Here is a 16488-nt window from a genome sequence, read left to right on the forward strand (position 1 = left end):
GCATTGCTGTGGCTGTGGTGTAGGCTGGAAACTGCAGCTCCAGTTCATCCCCCAGCCTGGGAACCTCCATATGCCATGGGTACAGCCCTGAAAAGATTTTTTTTAAAAAAATCATGATACTTTGCAAATCTCAGGGAATGTGCTCTCAATGTCCCTCATCTGCTGACTTCTCCTGCGTCCTTACCTGGAAAAATGTCTCAACGTGTTGTCTGGGAGCATCTTCCTTGAGGACAGGGTATGTGCATTTACCCATCATGTCATATATTGCTTTCATTATGTCAAGCATTTCCTGAAAAGCAAAAGACTCTCATGTGAGGCTGCATGCAGTATGTGAGACACCACCGGAGAAGCTTTGACAGATTATTCCTACTCAATTTCACATGGTTGTGGGTTTTTTAAAAATTTTCTTCAATTCTTCATTAAATGCCTTTTAGTTGTCCCAGAGGAAAAGCCAACAGAATCAAAAGGTAAGAGAGTCAATTCTTCTGATGTAAAAGCAGAAGAATCAGAATGTAAGAATCAATTCTGCTCTTGGTATCAAAATGAAATAAATTCCCACATATCTAACATGTTCTGGAAAGAAACATTCTGGTTCAATGTTTGGACTTCCACAGACTCCACATAGCCTATCTGTGCTTTACGGAGCTATCACATATTTTAGATGTTGATCTCAATTTTGGTTTATTGAGAATCAAAGAAATACCACACATAAGAATTATACAAAAATTAACAGGTAAGTCTCAAAGCTCATTAGGAATGTCTTTTTTTTTTTTTTTTTTTTTTTTCTATTATGGCTTTAACTACAAATCACACATGATGCAGATTAGTTACAATATTATGACCCTGGAAACACTTTGAAATTTTACTTTTTTAAAATTAAAATCAAATCTAGTTTTTGATTTGTAATTTTCAGTCTTAGTGAAAGTAACATCTAGTTAACCTAGACATTCAGATTTATTGTTTGTACTTGTTTTCTTCATACTGAAGTTTCAACATAAGAGTCTGGATTAAGTTGATAATGGGAAGACATTTACCTTTGAGACAATTCAATGCCATTTTAAGTGAGAAACCAGCTCTTAGTTTGCAAATCATCGTTGAAACCCTTTAAGATGGTTTGAGTATAAAATTTTGTTTGATATAGAGTTGGTGAGATGTGTGAGATACAAATGATAACAGCATGTGTATGTTAAACATAGAGATAAAAAGGGATCAAATGACCGATGGTTACCTAATAGTCCAGATGCACCTGAGTATTAAATGCTTATTGTGTACAGGTACGCCAGAGGCACTATCCAGCTATGTATGCTCAATATACATGGTTCTCATGAGGTCTTAATTCGGCCACCTGGTGGTGAGACCCATTCTGGCCCCATCTGCTCAACAAACATAAATAAGGCTCCTGGTCACTGATCAGGTTAATTGTCACATTATGACTGTGGTCCGGTGCGCTTGTCTCTGTATCTTCAATAGAGCAAGTTTATGTCATTGGCCCAAGATACTTCCCATTTGAGGAGGCTTATGCTCAAAACTCAACCCTGGGAGCTCCTGTTGCAGTTCAGCAGAAACGAACCCGACTAGGACCCATGAGGATGCAAGTTTGATCCCTGGCCTTGCTCAGTGGGTTAAAGATCCAGCTTTGCCCCGAGCTGCAGTGTAGGTTGAAGATGTGGCTTGCATCCCGCATTGCTGTGGCCATGATGTAGGCTGGCAGTTGTAGCTCTGATTTGATCCCTAGCCTGGGAACTTCCATATGTTGTGGGTGAAGCCCTAAAACAAAAACAAAGACAAAAATAAAACAAAAACCTCTGGGAAAGTTTAGTGAGGCGAGAGAAAGACAGGATGTATGAACACTGAACCCCATCCAGGATTCCGGCAATGTGGTACTTCAACCCTACCTTCATTCCACCCCAAATTTGTTATCCTACCCCATCCAGCGCCCTTTGCTTCATGCTGTGTTTTAAATTTGTTTAATAAGCCATTTGAGGAGTTCCCTTTGTGGCTCAGCAGATTCTGAACCTGATTAGTATCCATGAGGACGTGGGTACAATCCCTGGCCTCGTTCAATGTGTTAAGGATCTGGGGTTGCCATGAGCTGTGGTGTAGGTCGCAGACACAGCTTGGATCCTGTGTTGTGGCTGTGGTGTAGGCCAGTAGCTGCAGCTCTGATTGGACCCTAGCCTGGGAACCTCCATATGCTGCGGGTACAGCCCTAAAAAGCAATAACTAAATAATTAAATAAGCCATTTGATTTGAACCTCTTAATTTGATCTGTGAGCCTTCTTTCTCTGACAGCCAGGCAGAACATGTACTTGGGGCCCCACTACTGTATCAGGTCATTTCCCACACAACAGCGGTCACTACGTAATCCACACGATTTAAAATTGTTTCCGTTTCCAGACTGACCACATTATATGGGGGGAAAAATGTTACAGGACAACTATTCTAACGTGGTTTTGATAGGTTTTCTTCCAACCTCTTTTTAGCCACTGTCTTTATTTTATGCATAGTATTTATTAATTAAAATGCTATGAGAAATCAGGATGCAATTCTTCTATGTTTTATGTTTACTCTGCAGATTAACAATAAACTATTTGTACCACCTCAGGTTTTTGTCAGAATATTTCTCCACCACCACATAGTTTAGACTTCCTGAAAAAGTGATTTTAAAATAATTGTAATTATTTAACATTTTGAAGTTAAAAAATGAAAATGCTCCAAAGGATAACTGTTGATGAGGCATTTCTTACTTCTTTAGTGATGTAGCCGTCTTTATTTATGTCATACAAATTAAATGCCCAGTTGAGTTTTTCTTGTACTGTCCCCCGAAGCAAAATAGAAAGACCCTTGATGAAATCCTAAAAAGAAATAAAAATAAAATTTGATTTTGGCATTTCTTAAAACAAGTAAAACAAACTCTATTAAACCTCTCTCTCAAATGATGGAAGCAAGAGTTACAACCTTCTGGATTTTGAATGATTTATTTAGCTTAACAGTCTGTGTGTTCCTGATAATCTTTTTTTCAGAATTCTTTGTGGGCATACACCACTCCTTAGATTTAACATTCTCATTATCTAACCAGAAACTGTAACTTAAATCAATGAAATTGTGTCAGAACAGATACCTAAAGAGCATGGCGTGTTGTGGTATTACTTTCCCACTACAAGTGCACACAATTCTTTTACTAAAAACAATCTAATAACACTGTAACTTTTAAAATATAAGCATATACACAACACAGTTAACATATGCTAACAAGAAATAGGGGCTGTCCTTAAGATATGGATCAATTGAAGCCTTTATTTAGAAGTCAAGTTATAGGAAGTTCCTGTTGTGGCTCAGCAGTAACAAGCCCAACTAGTATCCATGAGGACGTGGGTTCAATCCCTGGCCTTGCTCAGTGAGTGAAGGATCTGGCACTGCTGTGAGCTGTGGTGTAGGTCGAAAATGTGGCTCAGATCCCATGTTGCTGTGGCTCTGGTGTAGGCTGGCAGCAAGAAGTCAAGTTATTAGGTGTATGTGGGTAGCAGTTAGGAGCTCAGAGCTAGAGCCAGGCTGCCTAAATTCAGATTCCTGCTGTGCAACTTGATAACTCTGTGTCCTGAGATGATTTAATATCCCTTTGCCTCAATTTTCATATCTGCAGAATGGAGATTATAGTACCTACTTCTTGAAGTTTTTATGAGTTAAGAGTTAAGCCGCTTATCAGTGTCTGGCAAATGCCTTGGCCATGTGTTTGTCAATTAAATGGAGCCCTCAGTCAGGATCATGCTGGGGTTGGTTTGACTAAACTGCAGACAAACCAGATTAACTCAAATTCATATATAGTTACTATTCTGTAGGGCAGGGTTAACATTACAATATGGTGAATTTTGAGTTCAGATAGAATAACAATCCCTCTTAGGTATGGAAGAGCAGAAAGGAAGTGCAGAAACGGCCTCTGGGTGAATTTGTATTCTCTACATTTTTACATCCCATTATTTTGTAGTTGTTTTCTTTTTTTTTAGGGCCGCACTTGCAGCATATGGAAGTTCCAAGGCTAGGGGTTGAAACGGAGCTGCAGCTGCTGGCCTATGTCACAGCCACAGCGACAGCCACAGCAATGCCAGATCCGAGTCTAATTTGCAATCTACACCACAGCTCATGGCAACGTCGGATCCTTAACCTACTGAGCGAGGCCAGGGATCGAACCCACGTCCTCATGGATACTAGTCAGGTTTGTTACTGCTGAGCCACAATAGGAACTCCCTGTAGTTGTTTTCTTGTTGCAATTTCTTTAAATCCTTTTTTTTTTTTAAATGTGTGGCCATCGTGTGGTTCAAAATTTAAAAATATATATTTGATGAAAAAATCTTCTTATTCCTGGACCCCAGCCACCCTATTTCTTTCCCCTAGATAACTGACACAAGGTAATAGATAAATGCCTTTCATTGAAAAGCAGGGCTGGATACAAGGTCTCTGAAGACTCGCTTGGCACATGAGCTCTCAAATTTTAGCTTGCTGCAGAATCACCAAGAGGGCTTGCTAGAGCACAGATTGCTGAGCCCCACCCCAGAGTTTCTGATTTATTGGGTCTTGGGTGGGGCCTAAGAACTTAGTTTCTAACAGATTCCGAGGGATGCTGATACTACTGGTCCGGGGATCCCACTTGGAAAACAGCCTGCAAGCAGCATCCCTGGCATTGGCTGCATCACCAAACAAACAGACCAGAGCAACAATGGCATTTAAAGACAGCACTTTTAAAGCCATGTGTGGACTTTCGTTGTTTGCCTGCCCAGTGGGCCCTTAATTTCCATTTGGTGCCTCACTCAATGCTGCCGAAGTGCGCTCCATCTGTGGCTCTAGTGGTGGAGCCATGACTTGGACCAAGCCAGGAAGCACGTTTTATCGCTTCAGTCAGGGCAACTGGATCCGTGGTTGGCCCCCCATTGAATGAAGCCCACCTGAGCTATAAGCACTATGACAGAGAGGCTTGCCTGCCCAGCCTGAGGAAAAATCAAGCCTGGAGCCAGGAGCTGATGGAATCCTCTTGTGACCATGAGTGAGCCCGCCTATCTCTGCACTTCTTGTTTCTGGGAGCCAATACAGTTAGCATATTGTCATTGTTAGTTCTCATGATTTTCTATTATTTGTGAACAAAAGTACCCTGATTCACAAGCTGACATTAACTTAATTTCTTCCTCTTAAATACTATGTATCCTGAAACGACACCCACTGAAAGACGGCTGTGAAGATTGAGCACCCCTCTCTTAATGCACCATCTCGCAGGATGATGTCCATTAACAGTTATTTCAGAACAGGAACAATTCTTTATTTGTGCAAAAGGAAAATGGAAAACTCAAGGTGTCTTATACCAGTTTTGTTCCAAGCTTTTCTGAATGGTAATTGAAATCTGTCAAGTAGGAGTTACAAGTCTTAAAAAAACAAAACAAAACAAAACAAAACTGTCAGCTGTACTTTGCACAATTACTTATTTTTGTCTGAAAGATTACATCCATTCCCTAATGTACAAAAATGATGGGTGGGGATTGGTCCTGAATTCTGTTTTCTAATCTTGTACTAAAGGCAAAAGAAGGAAAAAAGCATAGAGGTTTGACTATGTAATAACCTCGTCCTGTTCTGCAGTGAGCTTTATTTCTCGACCAAACCTTTACTGGCTGCCTTAGTGCTGTTACTACGCTGGGAACATCAGTTCTCCTGCGTAAGAGGAGGTCATCAAGAGGACATGACCGCAAGCTGGACCCAAGCAATCAAAGGGTCTTACGCCCCCACCTCACCCCTCGACCTTGGAGCATATGTTCTGTCCCCACCCCATTCCCATGCAGGAGCGGCATCAAGGACCCAGCCTTGTGAGAGCATGTGTTACTGCGACCACTTGGATGGTGTACATCACTGAACCCTGGTGAGACCTCTGTAGAAACCTTGAGATTCTGGTGGGCAGGGGTGGGATCTACTCATCTTGGGGCCAGCCAACACAAGCCTCCTTTGGAAGTCTCCCTGGCTTATTAAACCTGCCACCTACTGGTCTGGAGTGACTGGCCCCTTTTTTCTCTCTCTCCAGGCCTTCTGTGTATATGGGGCTCGGTTTGCATTGACACCGGGTGAACTCCAGAGATTGAAAACTCACGTTCTACCTGCCCACCTGCCCCTCAAAGAGCTCCAGTTTAGAAATTTGCAATAAACCATCCCGTTTACAGATGGTAAACAACATGAAGTGCTTCCCCGAGAGTGAACAATTTAACTAGATAAACAGTGACAGATTCAGGCTGGAAAGTCATATGTGTGTTTAGAATATTTCTTATTTTATACTTTTTACATTTTCAAGTTTTTATTGAATTACTGAAGGTTGTTTATTCTCTTGCTATCACCTCCCTTGATTGGGGGTAAACTGCCATCGTGGTTGAACTACTATTTAGAATATTTGAAAGATACAATGTCAGGTGCTACCTATAGTTTGCATTTGGTTGGAAATAATAAAATATATCAACATATCTAAAAATAACAAGAAGTATACTTCTCAAGATTTGTAGCCTGCTTTTATCAGGTGAAAGAGATGATATACTTACCTTAACTGATATACAATTTTACTTAGGTAATTTAGTGTGTTAAAAGGTGACAAGAGCCACATTAACTTGGAAGAAAGTTCTCTGGTTTACTCTCCCTAAAGGCCATTAAAAATGAATACATTTCCAAACAAAAATCATAAATATACAATAAATGTACATATAATGCTTGATTTATAAAAAAATACAGAAAACTATAGAAGAAAACTGCAATCGCACATAATCCTATCGCCTGTTTACACTGAACATTCCCACTTTTTAAATGCATGCTTTGGCTTATATGCTTATAGCACCGTAGGTGTATATTTAATTCTGTATATTTCACTTAATTATAAGCGTTTTCCAATATTACTGACTGTTCATTGTAACATCATTTAATAACCACATATGAGGTTTAAACATACAAAATTGCCCATAGTATTTATCATATTTGCTACAAATTTCATATTGTAATTTCATATGGTCTGATCAAATAATACTGTCACAGTGGCTTTTTCAAAATTTTGGATCCAAAACCACAATACGAATTTTATTTTAAATGGCAGCCTAGTGCATAAACACACACACACACACACACACACACAATTATACACCAGAAACTAAATTATTACTCTATTTCTGTTTCTCTTCTATTAATTTTTTAATATTCCCATCATTAATCTCTAAATCAATTTTACCACCTACCAATGGTTGCAATTTGGAATTTGAAACAATGCTTTGTCTTTGTCTTATGGATATATTGTAATTTATTTAACCATTCTTTCCTATTTTTGGCTATATATTGTTAATTTTTTCTTTATTATATATGATGCTGCAGTAAACATTTTTCTCCAACTATATCCAATTGTTTTCTCTTAAATGCTAAGGAAGGATACAGAATTCCTGGGCTAAAGGGCTCTGGGAACACCGATGTTTACTAGTAGTGATGATGCCAGCGTACTGATAAGTGTGTGTGGTCCAGTATTAACAATTTCTGTGCATTAGATCATGTCAGCCTGATGTAAACACAAGGAATAGGTATTGCTGACTTTATATTGAAGATGGAGGCTCAGGAGTTCCCGTCATGGTGCAGTGGTTAGCGGATCTGACTAGGAACCTGAGGTTGCGTGTTCGATCCCTGGCCTTGCTCAGTGGGTTAAGGATCTGGCATTGCTGTGAGCTATGGTGTGGGTCGAAGATGCGGCTTAGATCCTGAGTTGCTATGGCTGTGGTGTAGGCCGGTGGCTACAGCTCTGATTCGACCCCTAGTCTGGGAACCTCCATATGCTGCAGGAGCAGCTCAAGAAAAGGCAAAAAGACAAAAAAATAAAAATAAAAAAAAATAAAGATGGAGGCTCAGAGAAGATCTGTAACTGAGCCAAGGGATACAGCCAGTAAACACTGGGGCTGGAAAATGAACCTATACCTCTAACTCAAAGCCCAAGCTCTCGTTCTATCTAGAACTGAAGCAATGGTCTGTGGTTATATACCAATATGGGACATTCCTTTTTTCTGACACCATAGGACATGGTTGTAAGGTGATATAAAACAGTGACTCAACTCAAAACTACTTGCCAAAGTCTCAGAGGCAGAGGCCATGTTTGTTTCCTAGTCTCTAATCCAGAAAGTTCTAAAAGTGTAATAGAGGCCCCGCTAAAGAACCTGTGCTTCATCTCTAAAGCGCCTTTAAGGTCCAAAGAACAGTGATACAGCCTTATATCCATCTATCCCAAACCTTTTTCACCATAAAGTAATCCAAAGAGCCTATACTAGGAGTATTAATATCTGCTTTCCATTTTCTAGCCTCTCCTCTTCAAAACACATAGCCTAAGTCTAATCATGAGAAAATCATCAAACAAATTCCAACTGAGGGACATTCTACAAAATACCTGAAAAACTATGGCCAGGAGTCTAATATGGCCCACCACTTGTTATTGTTAATAAAGATTTATTGGAACACAGCCATGCTCAATTATTTATGTTGTGGTTTTGTCTACAACAGCAGAATTACGTTGGTAGAATTAAGACTGTATAACCTGCAAAGCCAAAAATATTTACTGTTTGGTCCTTTGCAGAAAAGTTTGATAATCCCTGGTTAAAATCACAGATTTTATTTATGTATATTTTGGCCGAACTTGTGGCATATGGAAATTCCCGGGCCAGGGATGAAATCCTAGCTGCAGTTGCAACCTACGCCATAGCTGTAGCAATACCAGATCCTTAACCCATTGTGCTAGGCTAAGGATCAAACCTTCACCTCAGCAGTGACACAAGCTGCTGCAGAGACAACACTTGATCCTTAACCTGCTGCACCTCAGCAGTAACTCCCAAAACCATGCATTTTAGAGACTGAGGTAGAGCTGGGGTTCTACCCTATTTCTGCTATTTACTGATCATATGATTTGAATAAGTAACTTAACCCCTCTAAGTTTGGAATTCTTCATCTCTAACACGTGACAAATAGTACAAGTCCTTTATTTTTTATCTGCAACTCACCACCTCCATCCAAATAATTTTTTGTAAACTGCAAAAGAAAAATCTTTATTGGGAAGAGAGGGGAGATGGTGAATTTTGGCATCAAAACTCATATGCTGCCAAAAATCTGAACTGTACTGACATGAAACCATTCTAATCTCTCTGTATTTATGTAGGTATCATCTATTATCACTATCATTTATTATCTATTATTCATTACCTATCTATCCCATTAATCAGAAGTCCTTAAAAGCTATTTTAATACTTCCAATTTGTAGTCGCTTGAGACAGTATAAGCTTATTTATCATTGACATGCAGTGAAATACGAGTGGGGATGGGGCTGTGTTCCATGCAGTCATTCAGAGATCCAGGCTCCTTCTACTCTGCTGTAAGGCAAACTGAAATATGTAACGTCACAGTCGCCACAGACGGGAAGAGAGAGGAAGGAGATGTGGTCACTTCCACTCATCTCCCACTGGTAAAAACTCAGTCCTGGCCCCGCCTACCTGCAGGAGAGCCTGGGAATAGGGCCTAGTCATGTGACCATAAGCAGAGCACATGCACAGCATTATGTTTCTAAAATCTGCATAACTCTGAATGACTCTGAGGATTTCAGATGGGGGACCAGGGTCTACGTGTGCCTCACAGACAGGATAACAGGATCACTAAGAGATGCATTCTGGGCCAGGTAGCTTGGGTTTGAATCCTAGTTCTCTTACTTTCTAGCTGTGTGACTTTGGACAGGTGGCTTAACTTCTCTATAAATCTCTTTCCTCATTGGCTAAAATGATGGATAATCATAGATAACCATACTTATGAAGATTAAATAAGTTGCTATGCATAATTCACTCAGCACAAGGCCTGACTCATAATGAGTATTAAAGAAGGGTCAGCTGGTATTATCATGCACGGCTATTACTATAGTTAATGTTATTTTTACACACTTAGTACAGTGACTGACACATAATAAATGCTTATTTTACAATCAAGTGAAGAACTATCTTTCATAGCTTCACAGACAGAGCAATCATCTGGCCTGTGCTTGAGTGTGTTCAATATTATAAAATCACTGTGTAATAAGATGACCAATGTCATTATTAATTGGCTTTGTTGGAAAAATCTCCCTTGTAGTAACTGTCATGGTTAACATCTAATAAGTATTGAACACATATTTGGTGCCAGGCACTCAGCCAAGCCCTTAACTGACATCGCTTTTTCATCTTTTCATCACTTGTAGAGTAGCTTTGCTTGCTGATGCTTCACAAAGATGAACACTAAGGCCCAGAGTGTTAAAATACTCGGCTAAGGTCACATAGCCACCTGGTGGCAAAGCGGTTTTAGATCTAGTCATTTCTGATCCAGGGCCCTTACTGTCTTCTTTGCTCCACCCTTTGGGTTTAAGCAAATTAAGAGGAAACATCCATTTCTTTTTGTAACGCAGCAGGGCCCTGTGGGGCTTCTGGGCACAAAAGCATTTCACTGTCCCCCATTTCCTGTTTTTAGGAAATGGGCCTTATTCAGCCTCCATGGTCTTCCCTGAGTTCCAAGGGGCAAGTTCAGAAAGTTACTGATCAGCGAGGGAAGAGGATGCAAAGACAAGGAAGGAACAGTCTAGCAACAATAGTACAGCCTTGGGGCAGGATTCTGGTCCCCTCTCAAGGGAGACACATAATGATGTAGGCATCTTACACACCTAAAAGGAAAGTGATACTTCCTATGCTTCTTTTAGAAGCGAATACTTCAGGGAGCTCCCATGTGGCTTAGTGGGATATAAACCCAACTAGTATTCATGAGGTTGTGGGTTTGATCTCTGGCCTTGCTCAGTGGGTTTAGGATCCAGCAATGCCATGAGCCATGGTATAGATGGCAGATGTGGCTTGGATCCTGCATTGCTGTGGCTGTGGTGTAGGCCTGCAGTTGCAGATCTGATTCCACCTCTAGCTGAGGAAATTCCATATGCCGCAAGTGAGGCCCTAACAAGCAAAAGAAAGAAAGATGAATACTTTACATCTGAATAGCTTAGAGTCCTTCCTTGTCCTTCTGTCTGGCTCAGTTGTACCCTAAACACAATCACCCATAGGCTAAAAATTAGGCACCCTGAGCACAATTGCCTGTGACTTAATATTATCAGCACATGATGTTTTTTAGGAACTTTTCTAGAACTTTTTTTTTTTTTGTCTTTTTTCTAGGGCCACACCTGCAGCATATGGAGGCTCCCAGGCTAGGGGCCTAATCGGACTGGAGCCAACAGCCTACACCACAGCCACAGCAACGTGGGATCTGAGCCGCATCTGCGACCTACACCACAGCTCACAGCAACGCTGGGTCCTTCACCCACTGAGCAAGGCCAGGGACCGAACCCATAACCTCATGGTTCCTAGGCAGATTCGTTAACCACTGAGCCACGACGGGAACTCCTTTTTTCTACAACTTTTAGACTAGAACTTTTCTTTTCTTCTAATCTCTGATCAATATGCCCTTTTTGCAAGTAGTGTTATTCTAGGCAGTAACTAAGACCACCCCCATAACCACGCTAGGATCCCTTGATGTCAGCTTTGGTGACTAGGGTTCCCCTAAAGAAGGAAGAATGCATGTCTGCCCCAATCCCGACTCCTACCTGAAAACCTGTTTTCCTTTTGACTATAAAACTCCTTGCAATTCTTCCCAATAGAGGGCACAGTCTTTAAGGCATTAGCCTACTGTGTCCTCCTTTGGCTGGCAAAGCAATAAAAGCTGTTTTTTTCTCCTTCACCCCAAACTCTGTCTTCATATTTCTACTTGGCACCAGTGGACAGAGGCTGAATTTCGACCACACCCTTATTTAACAGAGATCAGGATGTTCTCTCTTGTACCTCCCAGTATCTAGTGCTACTCAAAATACAGTCCTTGCCCAATCATGTCTGTTCTCTAGAGACGTTTTCGGTAGCTATAGACTTGGAAAAAGAACTACAATAGCCTGGTTTTAAAGTTGATTTTAACATTTATTAATTAAACCATTAGTTTGTCTTTAAAGAAAAAGACATTTAACCAACATGCTTATAGTATATAGCCATTACAACTAATTTCTCAAATTACCATCAGCATTCATCACAATTACTGGAATTTCACATAAATATTATAACAGCAACTTTATGCATGGTCCTAGATCATTAACACCAGCCTAAATTTACATGCGAAATTGGATACAATGTGCTACAGGTAACTGATGATTTCTGATACTCAAGTAACTTCAAGTAATGGTATCACTGGTAGTCTTTGCCTTACTCATTCTCTGCAAACTAGCTCTGCAAGATTTTACTAGGTGAACTGGAATGTTTGGCTTCTATGTTAAAGCTAAACTAAGGCTGTGCTGGAATTAATCTTGTTGGTAAAGTGCAGTAACACTAATACTATATTGTTATGGGTGATCACAGGCTGCAAAATAGAGGGACCAGAACAGGGGACTGATACTTATGACAATCTCCATCTGGTCCCTAATGGCTGCTACCACATCCAGGGAAATCCAGGTGCCCTCGCCTTGGCCACTGCCAGCTTCTCAGCCGCACCTTCTTCGGCTTTTCTTGGTGATATTTCCTGGTTAAGTTATGAGATGACACATTGAGCTTCCTGGTCCAGAATCTTCATTTTAGTAGTGCTGCATCTGCATGAGCACTGAGTATGTGTCCGGAGGCCCTTTACTGCCCTGGCCACTCTGCCCCAGGACCACTGAATGAAGGACCTCTCAGGAGGCTGCACCTCCCTTTTATCATCCTGACTCCACCGAAATGGAATGTACCTCTTTCATTATAACATCTTGAACTTATCTCCTCCTCTTCCTCTCCAAGGCCTTAACTGAAGTTTGGGCTGACACCAGCCCAACTGATTCTTGGAATAAAGAGGTGCTAACTGGACTTCTTGTTTCTAGGAACACAGCCCTGATACCTTAATTTCCCTGCTGAAAGTTCTTCAAGGACTCCTCACCTCCTGCGAGGTAATTCAGCCTGCTTAGCATCCTGCCTCAGATGTGTCGAGATCTGCCCTCTGCCTCCTCACCCAGCCTGCCCGTCACCTTCCCCCTTCCTATTCCATCTTTTAGGTGATTCTCTTCTTTCCCAGGCCTCTGCCTCTGCCTCACCCCCACTGCTTCCCATCCTGACCCTTATTCGCACGAGAAGCCCCACTTGTCCTTCAGACCCAGGTCATCAAGTTCATGGCTGAGCTTCCTGATACAGCCCCACCAGTACACTTCCTTGCTGAGCCCATGCCATCATCTGCCTTCCTTTACCCTGGAGCTCACTGAAATTGCTGCTCTTGTGTAAGATGCACCCTCCCCTATACCCAAAAAGCATACCCATTATATAGGTAGATGATAGATAGATAGACAGACAGATAGATAGATATAGATGATTCTGCACCCAATTCCAGTGTGTGAGTGGGGATTTCCTTACACCATCGGGCAATCTCTGTCCAGATGTGTATCTTACAACTGAACTAAATTCTGACACTTTTTATCTGGAGATAGAGCCAGGTTAAGGGCTCAATCCTACATGACTACACCTGCTCTTTTGCCCCCAACTTCAGGTGCTGCTCGAAAGTCCAGGTTGTCATCTGTGCTTCTGACTAATGGACTACAGATTGGAGGTTTCAACAAACCTCTTCTTGGGTTCTTTGCTAGAGCAGATCACAGAACTCAGAGAAACATTTACTTACCAGATTACTGGATTTTTTTCAATAAAAGGTATACCTCAGGAACAGGAAGGTGGGAGAAACGTATAGGGCAAGGCCTTAGGAAAGGGCTTGAGCCTCATGCCCTCCCAGGGCACAACTCTCCCTAAGCTTCCAGGTATTCACAACTGGGAAGCTTTCCGAATCCTGTCCTTTTGGTTTTCATGGAGGATTCATTGTAATGAGGCATGATTAATTAAATCATTGGCCATTGGTGATTGAACTGAATCTTCAGCCCCTTTCCCCACCCCAGAGGACAGGGAAGGGTGGGACTGAAAGTTCTAACCTTGAAAACACAGTGGTGGGGGTGAGGGGGGTTCCCTCCAGGCAAACAGCCCCCACCCTGAAGTGAGATTAAAAGTCATCTCATTAACATGACAAAAGACACCTTTGTTGTTCTCCTCACTAGAAACCCGGGATTTAGATAGAGCTCTGTCTGAAGCTGGGGACTAAGACCAAATACATATATTTCTTATAATAAATCACAATGTCACACATATTAAAGAGAGAAACCAGAATTAATTAATGCAAAGTAAAATAATGCATAATTCTATTCCCTAGAGACCAAGCGCAGCCATTCTGAATATAAGGAAATTGGTGAGTCATATATTCTACCCATAGTTTTCCTAACAAAAATAAAAGAGGCGATAGTCTTCACAGTTAATTAGTGTTTGGTTTATTCCCCCAACATTCAGATTTAAATATACAACTATCTATGACATATGTACCATATGGATGACATCAGTGTGTGTGCGTGTGTGTGTGTGTGTGTATGTATGCATATCATGTAATTTTGTTCATGAAATACTATATATAAGCATCAGTAGGATGAAATATGTCCTGAATATTCACATAGCTAAGCACATATATGTATATAATAATACATAATATAAATAAGTGATATAATAATATATTTAGTATATAATATAGAAATAGAAGAAATATATAAATATGTAAGTAACATTTATTTTACTTAGTATTATTATATTATACCTAAATACTTAGTTATGTGACATATTTCATCTTACTGATGCTTATATATAGTGTATAACATAGTGTCCATATAAAAATTTTTTCAGAGGGTAGATTCAGGTTGAGTGTTCTGATTACAATAATAAAAATATTAAAGAAATAAAAGTCTCAAAAAGAAAAAAAAAGTCACACCACCAAACAAATATTTCCCTTGGAAGCACTAAATCCCTTTCAGTGTGTCTACAGTTAAAGCATATTGACAAAAAAATGTCTAAGACTTACCTCAAAACTCACAGCTCCATTGTGATCCGTATCAAATGCATTGAACAGAAAATGTGCATATGTTGTAGAATCTGAAATACAGAAAAGAAAATTATGATAAGTTAGCATTTCGATATCCTATAAACTTGTACAGCATGCCAGGCCTCTTTCTATCTGGGAAAATTTATCTCCTTTGACCTGTGTTTCTTCCCAGCTGCCCACCTTCTCAGTAGAGGATGAAATCTGAGATTCGTAAGTGTGGGCCATCTGCGGAGACCACTGATGACAGAAGTTCTCTAAGTTGCTGGCTAGAAATGCTCTGAGCACATCAGAGTCTTGGGTAACGATGTTTCTGACACTAGGATGAGCAATGTCACTACAGGTGGGTATGAGACACATCTGGAAATTGCTTACGGCCCGGCAGGGACTACCTCTAGAAGAAGCAAAATAATAAAAATACTAATAATGAGACAGATGAATTGGTATTGTTATTATTAGTCTTATTGGTGTTATTATTAGTTTGTCCATCATTTTTACAACCCAGATAAGGATATTGGGACTCAGAAAGGTTGATAAACTTGCCCAAAGTCACGCGGTTTACAGAGTAGAGGGGGACATAACTCAGGTCTTTTTGACCAAAAAGCCAGGCTAGCCCACAGCCAGTAGAGTTGTCTGACGAAGTGAGGACAGGGGGGACTTTGGAAGTTTCTGTGGCCACGTTGGAAGTGGATGGTGTGGTCCCGAAAGTTTGCAGCTTTCCAGGGGGGTCGGCTTCGAGGCTCTGGGCAGTGGTCCACAGCTTTGGCGAGTGCGCTTGTCCTGGGGCCACACGATGCTGCAGTTCTCCGGAATCCAGCACTTGCTCTGAGTTTGCTTCGTAGGTTATCTCCCTCTAATTTTTCTTTCCTTCCTCTTGTTTTTCTCCTTTGTCTCCCTAATCTCTGGGCTTTCTGCCTTTTTTATTTTAAAAGCATATTTTTTTTTCTTATAGTTTTCTTTTCTCAGTGCACAGTTTTCATTTTTAAGTGCTGCTGTGCTCGACTCGATCAAATTTATGTGATTATTTTAAATGTTTCATCTCATGGGCTTTAGCCTTTTATCTTAACCTTTTTTTATATTAAAAATTGTAACCTTTTAGCTCATTGGCTCTAGCCTTTTATCTTCTGTTTAAAAAAAATCTGATCTATTTCTCTCATAACTTTTAGCCTTGTTTTTACTGGGATTTAACAAACCTCCTGTTTGCCTCTTACTTGATGAATTGCATTTTGAAGGCTCTCAAGAAACTAAGTTGTAGGAACAGGAGTAGAGAATTTTTCTCCCCAAATACGGGAGGTCACAGGTCATGTAAACTTTTCTCCTAGCTCCCAAGCATCCATGGCCTACTTATGGATTGTTTTTCCTGAGTGTTTCAGCCCAACGATTAATGCGCTTGATGGCCATATATTTTATGAGGTAAACTATATACACTCAGGTTCTCAAAATGGTAGTGGCATTTTCTTCCACTTCTTACTTTTATATATGATAGGAGGAACTAAT

The 16488-nt window shown here is 40.6% G+C and overlaps 1 protein-coding gene across 5 annotated transcripts in view; it reads right to left on the bottom strand.

The window, feature by feature from the left end:
- Window positions 1–16488, bottom strand: part of KCNIP4 (potassium voltage-gated channel interacting protein 4) — a 1134443-nt gene that overhangs the window by 4137 nt on the left and 1113818 nt on the right. For all 5 annotated transcript variants that reach the window (XM_003482356.4, XM_013978556.2, XM_003482354.4 and 2 more), the window contains 3 exons: window positions 14974–15044; window positions 2748–2855; window positions 185–289 (listed from right to left, as the gene is read on the bottom strand). In XM_003482356.4, coding sequence (XP_003482404.2) covers window positions 185–289; window positions 2748–2855; window positions 14974–15044 — 284 coding nt within the window. The remainder of the gene's footprint in view (window positions 1–184; window positions 290–2747; window positions 2856–14973; window positions 15045–16488) is intronic.

The sequence above is a fragment of the Sus scrofa genome, chromosome 8 (assembly GCF_000003025.6).
Source record: "Sus scrofa isolate TJ Tabasco breed Duroc chromosome 8, Sscrofa11.1, whole genome shotgun sequence".
NCBI lineage: Eukaryota > Metazoa > Chordata > Mammalia > Artiodactyla > Suidae > Sus > Sus scrofa.